General features: G+C 39.2%; 1 protein-coding gene across 1 annotated transcript in view; it reads left to right on the forward strand.

Annotated features, from left to right (window-relative positions):
* Positions 1-718: 718 nt before the first annotated feature.
* Positions 719-17,537, forward strand: part of MGLL (monoglyceride lipase) — a 114,442-nt gene continuing 97,623 nt past the window's right edge. The window contains exons 1-2 of the mRNA XM_081317742.1: positions 719-1,805; positions 2,411-2,549. Of these exons, the coding sequence (XP_081173868.1) occupies positions 1,796-1,805; positions 2,411-2,549 (149 nt within the window). The 5' untranslated portion in view covers positions 719-1,795. The remainder of the gene's footprint in view (positions 1,806-2,410; positions 2,550-17,537) is intronic.

The following is a 17,537-nucleotide window of genomic DNA, read 5'->3' on the forward strand; positions in this document are numbered from 1 at the left end:
CAAGACACGGTCCCAAGTCCCTTTTTTCATCAGGGCCGCTGTAACTTCAAACTGTCACTATAAACCAGGGGTCTTCAAACTTGGCCCTTTTATGACTTGTGGACTTCAACTCCCAGAATTCCTCAGCCAGCTTTGCTGGCTGAGGAATTCTGGGAGTTGAAGTCCACAAGTCATAAAAGGGCCAAGTTTGAAGACCCCTGCTATAAACGAACGATTGTGAGTTGGTATGTTCCATGAAAAAGCAGGATAAAAATCTGAAAGAAAACGTTTAGTGATGAACAACATTCACACGCACTCCCCACCCCCACCGGTTCAGCACTAGTCTCCTCCTCCTGGGCAGAAAAGCTACAAGACGTCGGGCTTTATGTAGCCGGGGACGGGAGGGCAGCTGTTCGCTTCCCAGGATCAATTCCCAACTGAGGCACCGTGAGCGAACCAGCAGCAGCGGCGCGCACCGAGCTCCTTGGAAGTCCGACAGAGGCGCGCGCCGACGGCTGTTGCACGAGCGCCCGTCCCGCTCCGTACTGGGCAAAAAATAAAAGACCCGCCCCCTGCACCTCAGGAAACCATCTGGCCGCAAGCTTGGCGCGGCAGAAAGGTCAGCACGGCCACAAGTGAGCGCTGCTGGGGGAGCGCCTCCCGTTGCCGTTCCTCCTCCCTTTAGGCGCGCCTGCCTTCCCTGACAGGAAAACAACATGCGTTTTTATTCGCTGCGCTTTAGAATAAAACCTCCAGGGACTCAGCCGGTCTCTCATTCACACGCGTGTGAACGAAGGGAGCGCTTCGGCGCCTGGCACCCACCAGCTCTGACAGGGCGACAAGCGCCAACTCCTCCCAGCACCTGGTAACTAAGCCCTTCCCTCCTCCCGGCTGCCTCCATTGCCCCAGCCCAGAGCAAGCAACGTGCGCTTCCATTGGGCACGGCTCGCGTTCCCTTGCTGCGCGGCTCGCGGGCGGCCAGAGCTTCGGGCTGGCGTGTTTCTTTGCAAAGCCTGCAAAGCACCGTTTGGTGCGCGCTAACGCGCAGCCCTGAACCCGAGCGGAGCCTTGGTTTTTTCAAATAAATCCTCGGCTCTTCTGGGATATTTTCGTTGCAACCCTTTCTACGAGGTAGTGGAAAGGACACCCAGATATTTTCCCAGAGATGGCAAAGTGGGGGGTGGTGGTGGTGTGAAATCCCTCCTGTTCCTTACCGTTCGGCTCATCTCTCTTGTTACTTGCATTTAGTTTGAAAGCAACCTGCAGCCAGCCAGCCAGCCCCCGCCTGGGAAGTTTCCGTTCTGCTGCTTCTCAGCTGAAGCGCGTTCAAGGTGCCTTTGCTCAAGTCTCTGTGTGTGTGTGTGTTTGCCTGGTGGTAGCCGCTGCTAGGAATCGGGACTGTTGCTTTTCCCCAGCTCTTCATCGCGGGCAACCCCCACCTTCCTCTTCCAGCCCACATACCCGATTTGCTGGAGATGGAAGGGGAGGGAGTGATGAAATAAACAAGAAGTGGTCAATTGATTTAAGACTAGTTTCCTCTTCAAAACGGCGGCTCGGGAGAGAAAGCAGCGTAGCGAAAGGCGATCCGAGGCGGCAGCCCGAAGAGCTTGGGGAAGAAGGGGTGGGGATCAAGAGCTCTTGTCAGCGGCGAAGCTTTGCTGCCTTTTGCAACGGCGAAGGCTTGATGCTAGGCGCCAGGGGTGCTGGCTGTTAGGGGCGCTTCTGCAGTTCGCCGTCAGCATGCAGGCGCGCTCTAGCTTGACTGCATTTGACTTATAATGCCGGCTTCTCTTTGGAATGCAAAACCGTGCACAGGATGAAACCAGGTTTGTTACTATTCTTGTGTGTGTGCGTGTGGATATGTTTTAAAAACGCTCCCGGCCTTTCCCCCCCCCTCCCCTCCCCAGATGTCAGAAACGATCATAGCAACAAGACAGCGGGAGTCACCTCCTTAACAGTGTGTCTCGTGCTCATCTTTTGATAATGTTGTTTTTTTTTTAAAGAGAGATGATGAATCTTTTATGCAGCTGGCTTCTTGGAACCATCCAGGAGCATCCCAATTTGCAGCAGATTGCTGCTTAGAAGAAATGCAGGTTGTTGGTTTTTTTTTTAAAAAAAATGTAAGATCTCCTTCTTTAACGATGGAAAATAAACATAGGTGGAGAGGGGGGGAGAAAGGCAGTAAAGAGCCTGTGTGGTGAGGTTTTTTTTTTCTTGCTTCCCCCCCCCCCTCTGAGAATGTTTCCCCTAGTTCTTTGCCTCAGACAGAGAGACTTCAGTCTGAAAAGCAGCTGCACGGGTTTCTGCATCTTTGAAAAGTAGAACAGGTTGAGTTATGGGTTAACTCCTCTCCTTCTACTAAGCAGATTCTTCCAAAAGCAGTCCTTCCACCTGTTCTGTTCAAGTCTTGATTTCTTCCCATGTTTTGCAGGTCACTCTGCCAGAATGCCAGAAGAAAATTCTCCACGGTCTACTCCCCAGAAAATCCCATATCAGGACCTTCCTCACTTGGTCAATGCTGACGGGCAGTATCTTTTCTGCAGGTACTGGAAGCCAGCTGCTACTCCAAGGTGAGCTCTATTTAACAATGCATTTGTTGTCTGTGTAATAAATACACCATTCATTCAGTTCCAATGCTGTTTGTTCAACAGTCCAGGGAATGATAGAAATGTCCTTGCCCCAAACAATCTTTTAGCAAAAGAAACCTTGATCCTTTAGCATTTGCACTAAACTAAAGCAGTAGGTTGAAATCTTGCTCTTGAGTAACAGTTCCTAAACCCATCCAAGTGCCTGTATATTTCTGCAATAAGAGAAGAACTGGTTATTAATCATTCAGCCTCCTACTCATGAGAATAGGACTTGTTACTTGCATAAGTAAAAGCAACTCAGATGAGTAAGGTTTGACAATTTGGATAATTCTCTCATTCTTTCTTTCCCTTTTAGTTCAGTGAAATGAAACAGTAAACCCTGTGTTTTGGCATTGAAATAGGTATTTTAATTGAGTGGTATTATATTCAAAAGACAGATATGTGAAGCCTAGTCTGGGTCAAAACTTCAGAGCCCTGTTAAAATTGCTATAAATCTGTCTTTGGTAGCTAGGTTTTTCAATTTACATATTATTTACAATTTGTCATTTACTGACATTCTTCTACTGTATTTTGGGTATAGGGTTATATGGACCTCTAATACACAAAATGTATTTACAGTAATTTAAGAAGTAAATGATTGGCCATTAGGCAATCCTATTTTCATAATCCCATATGAAATAATGTCTTTGTAAATGTAATGTATAATTCAGAAAGTCTGGGATATATTCTGAATGAAGATATTGTTTGGATTTTCTCATTTTCTTTCTGTGTTGGGACTTATAATAACTGTTCTATTTGTGGAGTAGAGTAATGCACATAAAAAGGTGACACGATTGTTCAGAATAATCTTTTTTACTTTTATATTGCAAAGCAATCTCCAATTTTGGAAGTCAATTATCCCAAAGCAGCTCTTCTATTTTAGTAAATTTTAAAGCATTCTGGCTTGAGTAGTTAATAAACTTTGTATGATTCATCAGAGGATAAAGACAGAAACACAAGTCAAATCAGAGAACATTCTAACTTATTTTTCTAAAAAGTGGAGTGGCAATGGGAGAAACATGATGTAACAGCTTCTGCATGGCCATCTCCAGTTTTCATACTAGTTTATTTTGGGGGGGGGAGGGTGCTCCGTTCATTACTATGAATTTATGGACAGGTTGCAAGACACACTGAACTATTGATTTTAACTATGTAGATGTTTTACGAAAGCTTGTGGTATCAGTTACTTAACGGGTAGGTGACATTTATGAACCACAGAAAGAATCAAAGTGCTCCTTTCAACAAAATATGTTCTTTTCCAGTTACTTGGGGGTTGTTTTCTTTACCAAAATGTACTGTTTTCCGTATCATTCATGTATGATTCATTTAAAAATCCATTCATCTAATTCAGGGCCCATCTTAAGCCTCTGACCTTTCACCTAGAAACCAAACCTGAAGAATCTTTGTGCTTTGTTCCCTTCAGCACCAAAACCAAAGTTATCCTCCAAATTAGAACTTCAGAGTCATTTCAAAAGCATTGCTTTTTCCCTGACTTTGTGTGCTTTAGGGGCTTTTTTCTAAGTCCTGTTAAGGTCAGAGGACAAAGGTAACATGATTTGGAACTGCCTTTGAAGCATCTCTTTGGGTCTGGCTTTGACTATATGTTTCATACAGTAGCTTCATCAAGCCCAGTGGAAAACTTTTGGTCAATACTTATAATGAGAGTCCTGGCATCTTCCTAAAGATTTCAGCCATTGTACAAATACAGTCTTGAAAGAAGCTTCTTGTATGAAAATTATCCTGTTCTTATTATAATGCTAATTAATCATTAACTGCCTACAGTGTTCTTCATTGAGTTGCTGGACTGCATTCCCCATTTTGTGTTTAATTTCTAAGCAAATTAGTGTTGTTCACATGAGTCTTTGATCAAGAAATGAAAGGATGGTAAAGAAGTGGAAGTTAGAACTTGGCATTTCAGGCCTCTGGTAGCTTGTCTGCTAGAGCTTTGCATACCCCAAGTGGTTAATTGATAGCAAGAGTGTCCTGGTTTTTGAAAACAAAGTAAACATGATCAGTTCTGTTCACTTACAAGTGGCTCTTAACTGTGTGGAACCATTTATTTTTAGCCTCTATTGTATTGTGCTGGCAGGGTTTGAGAGAGAGATTATAGGTTGCTGGGGAATAATTTGTCAACTGCAGCCAACTTTCATGGGACAGTCATGAAATACATGGAGAAAGAAATTGTCTTCTACTATGTGGTAGATTTTCATGACTCATCTGTAGAAGCTCTGAAGATTTGCTGTGTTTTAAATGATGAATGGCACGAATTGGAGGTCAGCCTTGAATCACTTTTACAGTACTATTAATCTGAGAGAATTTCAGATACAGAAGAAGAATCAGTTGTAGTTCTGTTAGCTATAACACAAGAGATTCGCATTTATGTTTCTCCTCTTGAATGTAGGCTACTGGAATTTGTAAGAAAAACATTAAGAGCTGCTAGACTTCCTGTAGTCATGTAAGAACTTTTGAACCTTTCCTATGTGAAAGTTGTTTCATATACAAATACCTCCCTGCATGAAGAGGAAGAAAATAAGCCTTCACATATAAACTTTATCAGCATGCTTCTTCTATCATTCACAATGTTACATTTGAAGACATGCAGGTTTAAAAATGTGCCAGCCATTTGCCAAAAGCAGTTTTGATTGTGCATGCATCTTTTCTCTGAATTTCATTTTTTTTCCTAAGGAGAAAAGTAATACCGTATATCTAAAATAACCACATAAAATATTTTTGCTTAAATAGTGTAGAACTTTTTTTTCTCTCTGGCACATTCGTTAGGATTAGACATTCATTTTTTTTCCTAAACACATTCATTTTTTTCCTAAACACATACGTGTGTGTAACAGAATAACAGAGTTGGAAGGGACCTTGGAGGTCTTCTAATCCAGGGCTTTTCAACCTTTTCACTGATTGTACCACTTTTAGGATGTGGCAACATTCGAGTACCACCTAGCAAGGTATCAAAAACTTGATGACAAAAAAAAAACCCTGTTCAAAGTTGCAATTGCGCTGAAATGACTTATGACCATTTTTCACACTTATGACCATTGCAGCATGCCCAGGGTCATGTGATTTATATTTGGATGCTTGGCAACTGATTCATATTTATGATGGTCACAGTGTCCCAGGGTCATGTGACCCCCTTTTGCAACCTTTTGACAAACAAAGTCACTGGCAGGGCTGCTGGTGGCCAAGTGCTAAGGCGGGACTTCCCTCCCTCCTTCCCTGCCTCCCTCTTTCTCATGCCCACCTCCTTGTGAAGGAAGAATTTGGAAAAAAAAGCCCTTATTTTCTCTCTTCCATATATTCATCAAACAAGGAAAAGCCTCCAGAGACAGAAAAGACAAGCTTCTGAGTGAACTAGTTTAAAAAGGCACATTCCCCTTTAATAATTAGCTACTGGCTAGAAAGGAAAGTTAAGAAGCCCAGCTGGCACTTAAGGAAGAAAAAGAAAAGTAGTAAGTATTGGTTGCCGGCTAAGGCAGCCTCTCCAAATGGCTTCATTCATAAGTAAAGGAATACTACAGGCAAATTCCATTGAGAAGAAATATGCTTCAAAATCTCTTGCAGCAAAACTTATAGCTAACAGTAGCAAAGCAATAGAAGCTAACACGAGACATCAGCCATCAGCCAAATAGAAATTGCCAAACACTCCTTAAGAACACAAAGCACACATTGCACAAATCCCAGAACTTCAAAGTCACAAAAGCACATAAGAATCCTTCCTCTCTCCATCTCCCTCTCCCCCTCTGTGTCTCATCTCTAGCTGATGCTGCCTTTCTTCACTGCTACATTTCTTCATTCCTTGTGGAGGGCTACCCCTCCCCCCTGCATTTCTTGCTGTTTGTTACTACCAGCACAGGTGGCTGCCACAGAAGTTGCAGATCGGCTCATGGCCGGCCTGCTTGATCTCCTTTCCTCTTCCCCACCCAGCCTCCTCCTTTCCCTTCAGTGCAACTAGAGCTGACTCCACCTCCTCCCAAGGCGGCTTCTTTTTCTCTCTCTCTCCCACCCAAACTGCCTCCTTTTACAGCCTCTTCTTTCTCTGTCCCCCCTCCTCCTTTCTCATGGGGGAGGGTGAGCCAGAAGTGAGCCTGGGGCCTTTGCCTCGCCCCAGCCACTCTGCAGCTCCAGAGGACTCTCTCACAGTAAATCCTTGCCTGCGCTGGCTCTTTCCCTCCCTCACTACACTTGGCTAGGCAGGGCTGTGTACCACCTGCCATGTGTTAATGTACCTCAAGTGGTACGTGTTGAAAAGCCCTGTTCTAATCTCACCCTCAGGCAGGAAGCCCTATAACATTTCAGACAAATGGTTATCCAATCTCTTCCAGTGTTGGAGCATTCACAACTTCTGGAGGCAAGTTGTTCCACTGATGAATGGTTCTGTCAGGAAATTTCTCCTTAATTCTAGGTTACTTTTCTCTTTGTTTAGTTTCCATCCATTGCTTCTTGTCCTGCCTTCAGGTGACTCTCTTCTTTGTGGCCAGCTCTGAGATATTAGAAAAAGTACTGTTATCATGTCATCCCTAGTCCTTCTTTTCTCCAGTACAATTAATGTTAAAGGCAGGCACTGAAAAGTAGGTGATATTAGAGTGAAATTTAGTTAGATGTACAGACAAGAATAATGACTATTCCCTAAGTTCAGTTTACATTCACTTAAGCACCCCCATCACTTGTATGTTTTCTGTTCAAGCACCTTTTCCAGACATTCATCTTTTTTTTCTGTGGCTACAATGAATGGAAGAAAAGATCCTGGTAATTGTCATACCATTCCCACAATCATTCTTAAAGTCGAACTATATGGTGATTAATAAACTCTCTTGTCAGATTTACTTTGGCTGAGCAGATGGGATTAATTTAATAAAATTGATCCTGCATTTGGTAAGTAAGCAAGGGATAAATAAGAGGTGAGGCACAAGCATTTGGATTTCAGATTAAGGAAGGGAATGAAGAAAGACTGAAATTTTGACAAGTGACAATCATTGCTGAACCACTGGCACAGTAGAACCAGGACAAAACTCTAAGCTGAGTTGGGGAAAAGAAAAAAAGGGAAGAGGGGAGGGTGGGTGTTTTTTTTTTGCAGAATTGTGGCAGGGCCCCTTTTCTAAGGTCAATCTTAGAGTGAAAGTTGGTTTACTGAGTGCAATGTTGGCTTACTATGTTCTTTCCTATTTCCTAGGTATAGATAAGCAATCTTAAGATCTCCAGTTCTTTTGAATCTCTCTTCCTTACCAGGCACAGTCAACGTGGCCACCTTAAAATGATTATAGGAGATATAATCCAAAATTTCTGGAGTCCTAGGTTGCTTATTACTGTCCTGGTAAGTGCAACATAGAAACATGGAAGCCAGTGACACATATGTAAACCACTTGTGCTTTGGTTAAAGGGACAAGCAGATCACACATCACCTGTTATACTGTGGGGTAGACTAAAATTTGTTCATGATTTATTTTAGGATGCGCATTTTATTCAGTACATGGCAGAATGTGTGGGATTTTTCTTCCCTCTACAATAATTGGATATTGAGGTAAAGCAGTGCAGCTGTGCTTCTCCACCTGCAGAAGCATTTCAACTTATTGAACTTGATTTATGTGAACTGTGATTAAGTCCTTTTAAAATGCAAATCAATTTGATATGTAACATGGGTTGGGGTAACTGAGTCATTTCTCATAACAAGAAACAATGTTTGTTTTAAAGCTGTGATCAGATTTCTGGTACTAAACAAGATAATGTATAATTTATAGCTGCACAGTACAAGAACAAGTTCAGAACAGTTCAACATTGTTTATAAAATTTCATAATCGTTAATGCAAGGAAACAAAACCTACCTTTTAAATACAATCAGTATGCAGCTGTACATTTTCACTATGGTTAAACCTAGTCTCATATAAGACAGGGGTGTCTAACTTGCAACATCACATGATGTGTCGCGATGTATCACAACTTTTTTTCCATTGCCGGCAATGGGGTGGGCGCGGTTTCGGCATGACGCATCTGGCCCACAGGCTGGCAGTTTGACACCCCGATATAAGATCTTTAAGATTACAATCCTAGGCCCATTTACGTGGAAGTAAGCCTCACTGAACTCATTGAAATTTACTTCTAAGTTCCTCTGTTAATATGGCAACACACACACGCACAAATGCTTCAATCAGTTTCTCCTCCATTTATTTCAGTTTTGTTGACTGCCCTTTCAATGGCTGTCTTTCGAAGTATTAAGAGCTTCTTAAATACATATATTTTTATTTTCCATGTATGGTTGCATAAAGCATTTGACTGCTGGGGTAAAAGCATGCTTACTTCTTCTGTGTATCTGAGACTGCCTCTTGTGTTTAAAAAACTAAAACACTAATAAATGGCCTTCCCTATGTTTGAATGTAACAAACTCACACATGCCAATTAAGGAAGATGCTTACTCTGAGTTCCATAGACAAAAGAGAATTACATCATTTGTTATTTGGAAGCTAATACACTTGCTATTATTCTGGGGGGAAATGATACTTGCATTTTCTACACATTGTTTTTTGGAACTTCATCTGTATGTTAGAATTACACACATAGATAACATTTCCCAAACTGTATCCAAACAACTGAAAAATCTTTCTTTCTTCCTCCCTTCCTCCTTCCCTTCCTTCCTTCCTCCCTCCCCCCTCTTTCTTTCTTTCTTTCTTTCTTTCTTTCTTTCTTTCTTTCTTTCTTTCTTTCTTTCTTTCTTTCTTTCTTTCTTTCTTTCTTTTCCTCCTTCCCTCCCTCTCTCTCTCTCTCCCCTCTCCCTCTCCCTCTGGTCAGAAGTTTATATCTGACCCTTGAAACACATATTGGATGATATAACAATAGTGACTATTCATGGGCCAGCCTGCTTGTCCTCGTGCAACTCTCTTGCTGCAAAACCAAGATAAAAATGACCAGACTAATGAGTCCTGTGTTTCTAAAATGAGACAAGAAGCAGGACCTCTACAGGATTAATTTTCTTATTTAAAATTAGTTTATTATCCCTTGTTTTGCTGTTTTCTGAGGTGAGAAAGGAATCATAAAATATGTGTTGTTAACATTTAGTAAGAGGATCTCTGTGTTGCAGCAGAATGCAGAAACTCTGATAAATGAATAGTCAATGAAATCAAAACTTGAAACCTGATTGCAAACAGTGGAACAGAGTTATCCCAGGCCCTTTGAGTCTTAGGTGCCATCTATGGCGATCTCTCAAAGTTGTTACCAAATTGTAATTTAAAAAATTAAAACAAGAAGATGAATTTATTAAATAACCTTAATGTACCTGAAATCAAATTCAGCTTTTGTCTTGGCCCTGCCCATTACTGTTTGGAGTGCAGCCCGTAGGCCAAGGGGTACCATTGGCACTGACAAGATTGTGCATCCCTGGCACCAAAGTACCAGAGGATGATTTTCTTAGCGTTAAGAGTTTTCTTTTTTATCAGCACTGATGTGCTTCAAGAAATAACCCAGTAGAGCAGAAATTATAGTTTTCTCTACCATATTCTTGTTAGATTTAATAGTCATTGCTAGTGATGAGCACCATTAATTCAGGTTCTACTAGTTGATTTATTACAGATGAATGAGAATTTCTGACTCTTAGATGTTAAATATTTGGCAATCGGATTCTGTAGCAGGTATGTACGATGACATGCAGTTATAAAATGTAGGTTATAATCATAGGTTACAGATGTAGTGCCTATCAATGCAAACTTGAATCTAATATATTTAGTTTAAAGTATAACAGTTGAAACTAATGAGTCAACTCCGTACTGCATGCACACACACACTATACTGTGTTTAGTATGATTGAAAATCTTTTGCACCAGAATATACTTACAGGATCTTGGTGTTATAATTAAAAAACAGCTTTTAATGAAGGTTACTTTGTGGCACGATATTAATGAGTTCTTAATATTAATGAGTGCGATATTAATGAGTGCGCTCCCACAGAGAGGGCCTCCTCAGGGTGCCTCCGATCAAAGAATGCCGATTGGTGGCCCCCAGGGGGAGAGCCTTCTCTGTGGGCGCGCCAGACCTATGGAACCGCTTACCGGTCAAGCTCCGGATGGCCCCCGACCTTCGCTCCTTCCGGCGCGATCTCAAAACCTTCTTTTTTGAACAAGCTGGCCTGGTCTGACGGGATGGGGTTGGGTTTTTTATAATTAGTTTTAATTTTTAATATGTATTAATTACGGGCATAGTTGTTTAATCACTTTTTAATTTTTGTATCCTGTTTTTATTATGTATTGCCCTGTTCACCGCCCTGAGTCCTTCGGGAGAAGGGCGGTATACAAATTAAATTATTAAATTAAATTAAATTAAATTAAATTAAATTAAAGGATGAGAAATTAGAGCAGGGGTGTCAAACTGCCGGCCCACAGGCCGGATGCGTCATGTCAAAACCGCAGCCACCCCATTGCTGGCAATGGAAAAAAAGTCACAATATGTCGCGACCTGTCACGTGACGTTGCGAGTTTGACACCCTTGAATTAGAGTATACAGTTATCAAATTTACAAACTACCTAGTATAAGAGGCACAGTATATCAGAGATTTAACTATTTCAGGCCATAGAACATTGAAAAATAACAAAAAACCCTAAGTAGGTAATAGAAGTAAACTACTTATAATAGATTCAAAATAATATTTCCAATGTATAAAAATAAACTTTAATTTTACAATTACTTGGATGGTTACAAATTGGTGTTCAGTGCCTGGGATGTGATTGTTTTTCCTTGGTTAAAAGTTCAGCATTTGGAACAATTGCTGCTACTTCTAAGCAAAGATGATCTTCTATATTTAGCTTATTTTTATACTTGTTTTTTGATGCTGAGTATAAAGGGAAGATTGTCTCACAAAAGCATGTTGTTGCAAGTGACATAAGATATTTCAAGATTATTGGCAATTACGAGATATTCTTTTAAAAGCTCTATCCAGAAGTTTCTAAGTTAGACACAAGGAAATGTTTGTATAATGAAATGAGACAAATTTAATTTCTGAAAACCTATGCCATATGAAACCGCAGTAACAACACTATTGGAATTTGTCTTGCCTTTTCTGTTCTTATCTTTTTCTATACTATGTTGATGGTATGGATTTTATTTTCATTGTGAACACCTGGCTGAAGCCACTTAAGCTTTCTCCTGCCCACTTGCCTTTGCAAACACAGTTTTCTTATTTGTTTACTCCAAAGAAATTCGCACTCCAAAGGCATTTGAGGAACACATGCACTGCAGCCAAGCAGTGCAATCCTGTTTGCACATAGATCAAAGGGGTTTACTTCAAAGAATGTGTGCTCACAATGTCACCTTGATTATTAATTGGGGAATTGGGGCACGCATGCACATATGCAAAAATATGTCTGCAATATGGAAAGTGAAGAAGGAGGAAAGGATCCACCATGATTGCTCTTGCAGCATTCAAAATAATGTAGGCAGGGCGTCAAGTTTTGTATGGGTGCATCCAGCAAGGAAAAGGCAGCCAGTTGTCTTGTTCGTGGAGCACGTGCAAACACTGGTAATGTACAACCAGTGAAAGGGGAAGAGTACTGTAGAATCAAGGCAGCATTGAGTAGCTGAATGTTTTTGAAGTTTAGTGGGTTTTTCCCAACCTTTAATCCTTTTGAGAGAAAGTTTTCCTCCCTTTAGTCCCTCATGGATCAAATGGAACTCGATTTAAAAAGTCCTATCTTAGAACACAATATCAACATTTAGGAATTTATGGAACAATGGGCAGAAATCAGCAGGAAAAATTTTAAGTTTACATTTGGATTGGAAAAAATTAAAGGCAGGTATAGGATGATGGGAAAGGTAGGACTATGTTCAGAAGCAGTACATGTGAAAGAAAAATAGGTATCTTGATCATTGGAAAAACAAGTGCAATCTTAGCCTGCATAAACAGAAGTATAAGTGTGAAAATCAAGGGAAGTCGTCATTTCTATTTATTCTGTGTTGGTCTCACCGCATCTAGAATAGTTCTGGACCCTGGATTTCAGAATAGACATTAACAAACTGGAGTATGTGTAGAGAAGAACAACCAAGATGATAAGGGATAAGATCTAGGAGGGAAAATTTAAGAGGAGCAAGTACAGAGAGTGAGCATGAAGAATTTTTTTTTTAAAAAAATGGTAATACCAAGGACTGCCATGTAGAAGATGGGTAGAATTGTTCAGTATTTTTTCAAGAAAATGTAATAAGTGGTAGATTTAAATTAGGAAATAGCTTTCAGCTGGACAGCATAAAAATATCTTAAATGAAGAGAGTTCTTCAGCAAAGGAACAACTACTTCAGGTAGACTCAACTGAAGACTGGAAGGCTGGCTGTCAGAGGTAGAAAGTACAATGGATTCTTGTACAAGACAAGGATTGGATAAGATATCTCCAAAGTCCTTTCCAAACCTTGTATTATATGATACAAGAGTAGACATCTGTCCATTGAGAGATGCTAGATTTACAGAAAACAAATACTTATTAAAAGGAGCTCAAATAAAAATCACTAAACTATACCAAATGTTCCCTTTATGTTTTAGTTAAAAGAAATGCATCATTATGCTGTTCATGCAATGGAATAAAATATACAACATTTTAAAAGCTGACTGTTGGCTTAAGAACTCAATCTTATTTTGAATTTCTGGTGTTTGTAATAAATCCATTTGTATGAAAATACAGTACTATCCTCTCTCTAAATAGCGATGCCTAGATAAGGTGAAAGCAAATGACATTGTTTAAGGATGAAGATAACTGATAATTCCCTTAAGGGAAAAACTCAGACCCAGCAAACAATGGCTGTTGTTCATTTATCCAGAGTTCTCAAGCTCACAGAAAACAAAATGCAATCCTATCTAAATATAGAGAGCAATGATTTGTCCCTCAATACTATTAGCCAATTTTAGGACTGTATTACAAGATATTAATTATGCATTCCCTGTAACGTCAGTAGCATTTTACATTTCTCTCTCAAACTGTATAGAGTTGTGATACATTTCCTTTGCCAAGTTACAAGAAATAGGAATCTGGAAGAAGCAATAAATAGTTGAAGTAGTTAAATTTTGTATCTTGGGATAAATGTGGAAAAGTTGAACTGAGAATTGGGATAGTCATTAAAGGCATTGGCTAGAGGTGGGGGGGGGGGGAACACCACAAGTTCTTGTCCTGCCTTAAGCCTCAAAGTTAGTTGGGTGTCTGGTCCAATCTGTGTCTCTCAGCTCTAGGAAAAAAAGAACTGGCAAGCTATGTCTAAAAATCTATGACTTGTTACTGAGTCACCAGGAGTTAGATCGACTCATGGACCATAACTCCCAAAACAAATTTCAGAGTTAAGAACCGGATTTCTTATATATGATTTCAAAAAGAAGTAGAGAAAAGTTCAAATAGGAAAAACAGTGTATGCTTAAAAAAGCAGTATTTTTAAAAGTATCCTGCCATTTTCATGGAGAGCCTTCTTGTAATAAATATATCCATATTTTTCATTTTCATAATTAATTATAGGTCAGATATTAAAAGGTAAGTACTAAACCCTTGATCCGTATTGTAAGATTGTCATGAAAACTCCATCCACTCTAAATTCCACTCTGCAAATTAAAATAATGCACAATGGATACATATTGAAATGGTTTGGTTTCAATAAAATTAGTTGAATATGCAGCCCAGTCCTTTCCCTCAATTCAGATATAAGGCCCATTGAATTTGTTGAAATCAATTCATAAGAGAAATTTGTTTTATTTTCACTTTAATAAAAACTTAGGTAATTTGCATTTTTCAAATCAAATCAAATCAAACTGCATTTGAAATTAAAATTCTTTTGAGAGGGGAGTTCTCTTATTGAAATGATGGACACAAAAGTGTGTACATTAAAGTTAGAGAGAAAAGTTGTTAATTAAGTAAAATAGCCTGTCAAAATCCATTATGGTACAAAAATGTTAGGAAAATGTATATATTAGGAGAATTGTGCTAAAAGTATTTGTGACTTTTGGTGAAAGTTCTAACAAAGGTCTACAGGTTCATTCTGTAATAGATTTAAAAATAGAAAGACTGATATTTTTAAATTTATTGAAGTAAGTATAGATTTTAAGTGTACATTTCAATAGAAGAGAAAAAAGCAGCCAGGCTTTGAACTATCACATCAGCAATTGACAATCCTGAATAGGATTCACACCTTACATGGCATTACCAAGACTCTCTGTATAAATGGGGCATAGTATCCTCCCCTCATGTGACTGCAGGGTGCCATGTCAAATTGTAGATCACAATGTGATCAGGTGTAAGCTGAAGGCATATATGGTCCAGAATATGATTTTTTTTTTTAATATGAATGATGCTGCACGTCAGTGGTTAGATGGCCTAGCCATAGGTTTGCCACCACCGGGCTAGACATTGGTATTTGAACATAGATCTTTTTAGCATTAATATTTTATTGTGTTTTACTAATTTAGGTGAAATGTTAATACATAATACTAGTCACTGTATGATATGCCATACACTAAATAAATAATTTTCTGCCCTAAGCCTGGTGGTGGCTTCTATAACAAGCCATAATGATGTTAAGCCATGCATACAAGATTTTTAACTGATGAATTGTGTAGCTTCACCTTCTTCACCTTATTAAGCAATCAGTTACCAACTGTAAATACAAGTAGTCCTCAATTACAATCACAATTGAGCCCAAAATTTAAGTTGCTAAGTGAGAAATTTGTTAAGTGAGTATGCCCCATTTTATGATTTTTCTTGAAACATTTGTTAAATTAGTAACAAATGCAGTTTTTAAATTAGTAACACGGTTAAGTGAATCTGGCGTCCCCGTTGAGTTCGCTTGTCAGAAGGTGGTCATGTGACCCTAGGATACTGCAACCGTCATAAACATGAACCAGTTGTCAAGCATCCAAATGCAAATCACATGACCATGGGGATGCTGCAACCATCTTAAGTGTGAAAAATGGTCATACTTTTTTCAGTACTGTTGTAACTTTGAATAGTCACTAAGCGAACTGTTGTAGGTTGAGAACTATTATGCAGAAGTACATTTGGGGTCCAAGAACACTAACCAAAAAGTTCATTTTTATTCTGTGATGTACTGGGAAGTGTTTATAAAGTACTAGAAGTAGAAAAGATTGAAGTGTTTCTAGTTGGTATAGTCCACCCTCTTGGTATGTAGCAGGTCCAGTGTGCTGCATGCATTGGGAGGAGCTGGGTTTAGGCAGTTAGAGGGAATACTATCTGCTGGAGACCTATTGTGAAAAATCTTAAATCCATGGCTAGGAAGGTCCCTCCATTATTCAATTTAAATCATACTCTTCCTTCTCTGTTTCTCTTATTTGAACACAAAGTTTAGTCAATCCATCTAGGTCAGGGGTCTTCAAACTTGACCCTTTTATGACTTGTGGACTTCAACTCCCAGAATTCCTCAGCCAGCATGCTTGGCTGAGGCATTCTGGGAGTTGAAGTCGACAAGTCATAAAAGGGTCAAGTTTGAAGACCCCTGATGTAGATAAACATCCAGTTTTGAAACCACATCTGCAGGCTCTCTAGACTCTCTGCTGTTGGCCAAACTATTATATTGCAGTTCCCTGTTATAGAATCACTCAGTAACCAGAAGGCTTTGTAGAAAATAGCCTTGAGAAAATCTATAGCTCAGTATAGAGTGCAGATTTAGATCCTAGCAGGTAGAACTAGAACTGAATAATTTAAAAATCTAGGAGATTGCCTTCTAGCCATGAACAATACAAAATAATGATTTGATTCATTATAAACAGCATTTTATATTTACCTGGTATGATGATAATGGCTACAATCCATGAACTTATACTTCTTGTTGAATTGAGTAGGAGTGGACAATCTGTAGAGCAGAAGTAACCCCCAGACATCCATTTTTATTGTCCCTGGAGTTCTCTGAAATTACATAGCCCAAATTTGGCAATAACTTTCCAAACAATAAAAGAGTGATATCCCATTACAGTTGGTGATAGAAAAAGAAAACAAAAAAGTAATATGAGGTAGGTTTAAGTATACTAAAATTGTATAAAAACTCATTTCAATTCCTCAAGACATAATCCAGAAAATTTCATCAACATCCACCAATGTGGTATCATTTCTCCAGCACCTTGTTCACTCATCCATAATACATACAAACACACATACATTTGAAAAGTTTCCCACTGCTGAATTAGAATGTGGCATACATATGCATTAAGTTCAATGCTGGTAGTAATACTTTTTCCCGAAAAATACCTATAAAAATGTGAGCATGTTTCATATACAAATGACATGGTCATTTCACATGTAGTTTACTGATGGAAAAGCCTTTGCAGTCTTATTTCTTTATTTGCAGTCTGATGATTGACGGAGACTTCAGAAGAAATTTCAGGAGATATTAGAGATGCAGCAAAGGACAAAGAGAAATTACCATTGTATAAACAAAAGTTCATTTCTTTGTGTACTTGGGTATCACTTCTTCCATACAAGTAGTTGTAATTTCTATTTATGTATATATGTGTATATGAAAATAATTATGATTCTTAATATACAATTGATCTTGATAGAATAATAGCTATGAGATGCAGCATAGGCATGGTTATAATTTGTTTTTAAGCATTTGAGTCTTTGGTAAAGTGCCTTTCAAACGTGTTATAATTTATCTATTTTTAATAAAGAAGAACACACATAAAGCATATTCTCTTGTAAATGAATAACAGCTTGAGGCATAAACTAGAGTTGTTATTTTGGCATTGCTGTAGATGTACATGTATGTTTTGGTTTGGTAGTTGCCAGCTATGCTACAAATGAGGGTTGATTTCCTTGTCTGTTTTCAATTCGGGTGCAAAAATGAATTTCAGCATACCATGACTTTTTAAGGATTTTTCTTCCTTTCTCACTGTTGTTCTTTCTACAGTAGCCTTGACCCATCTAGCGATACCATCTGAGGGGCAGGTCAGTTTAATTTTTCCTGAAA

The sequence above is a fragment of the Vipera berus genome (genome assembly GCF_964194415.1).
Source record: "Vipera berus genome assembly, chromosome: 2".
In the NCBI taxonomy this organism is placed as follows: Eukaryota; Metazoa; Chordata; class Lepidosauria; order Squamata; family Viperidae; genus Vipera; species Vipera berus.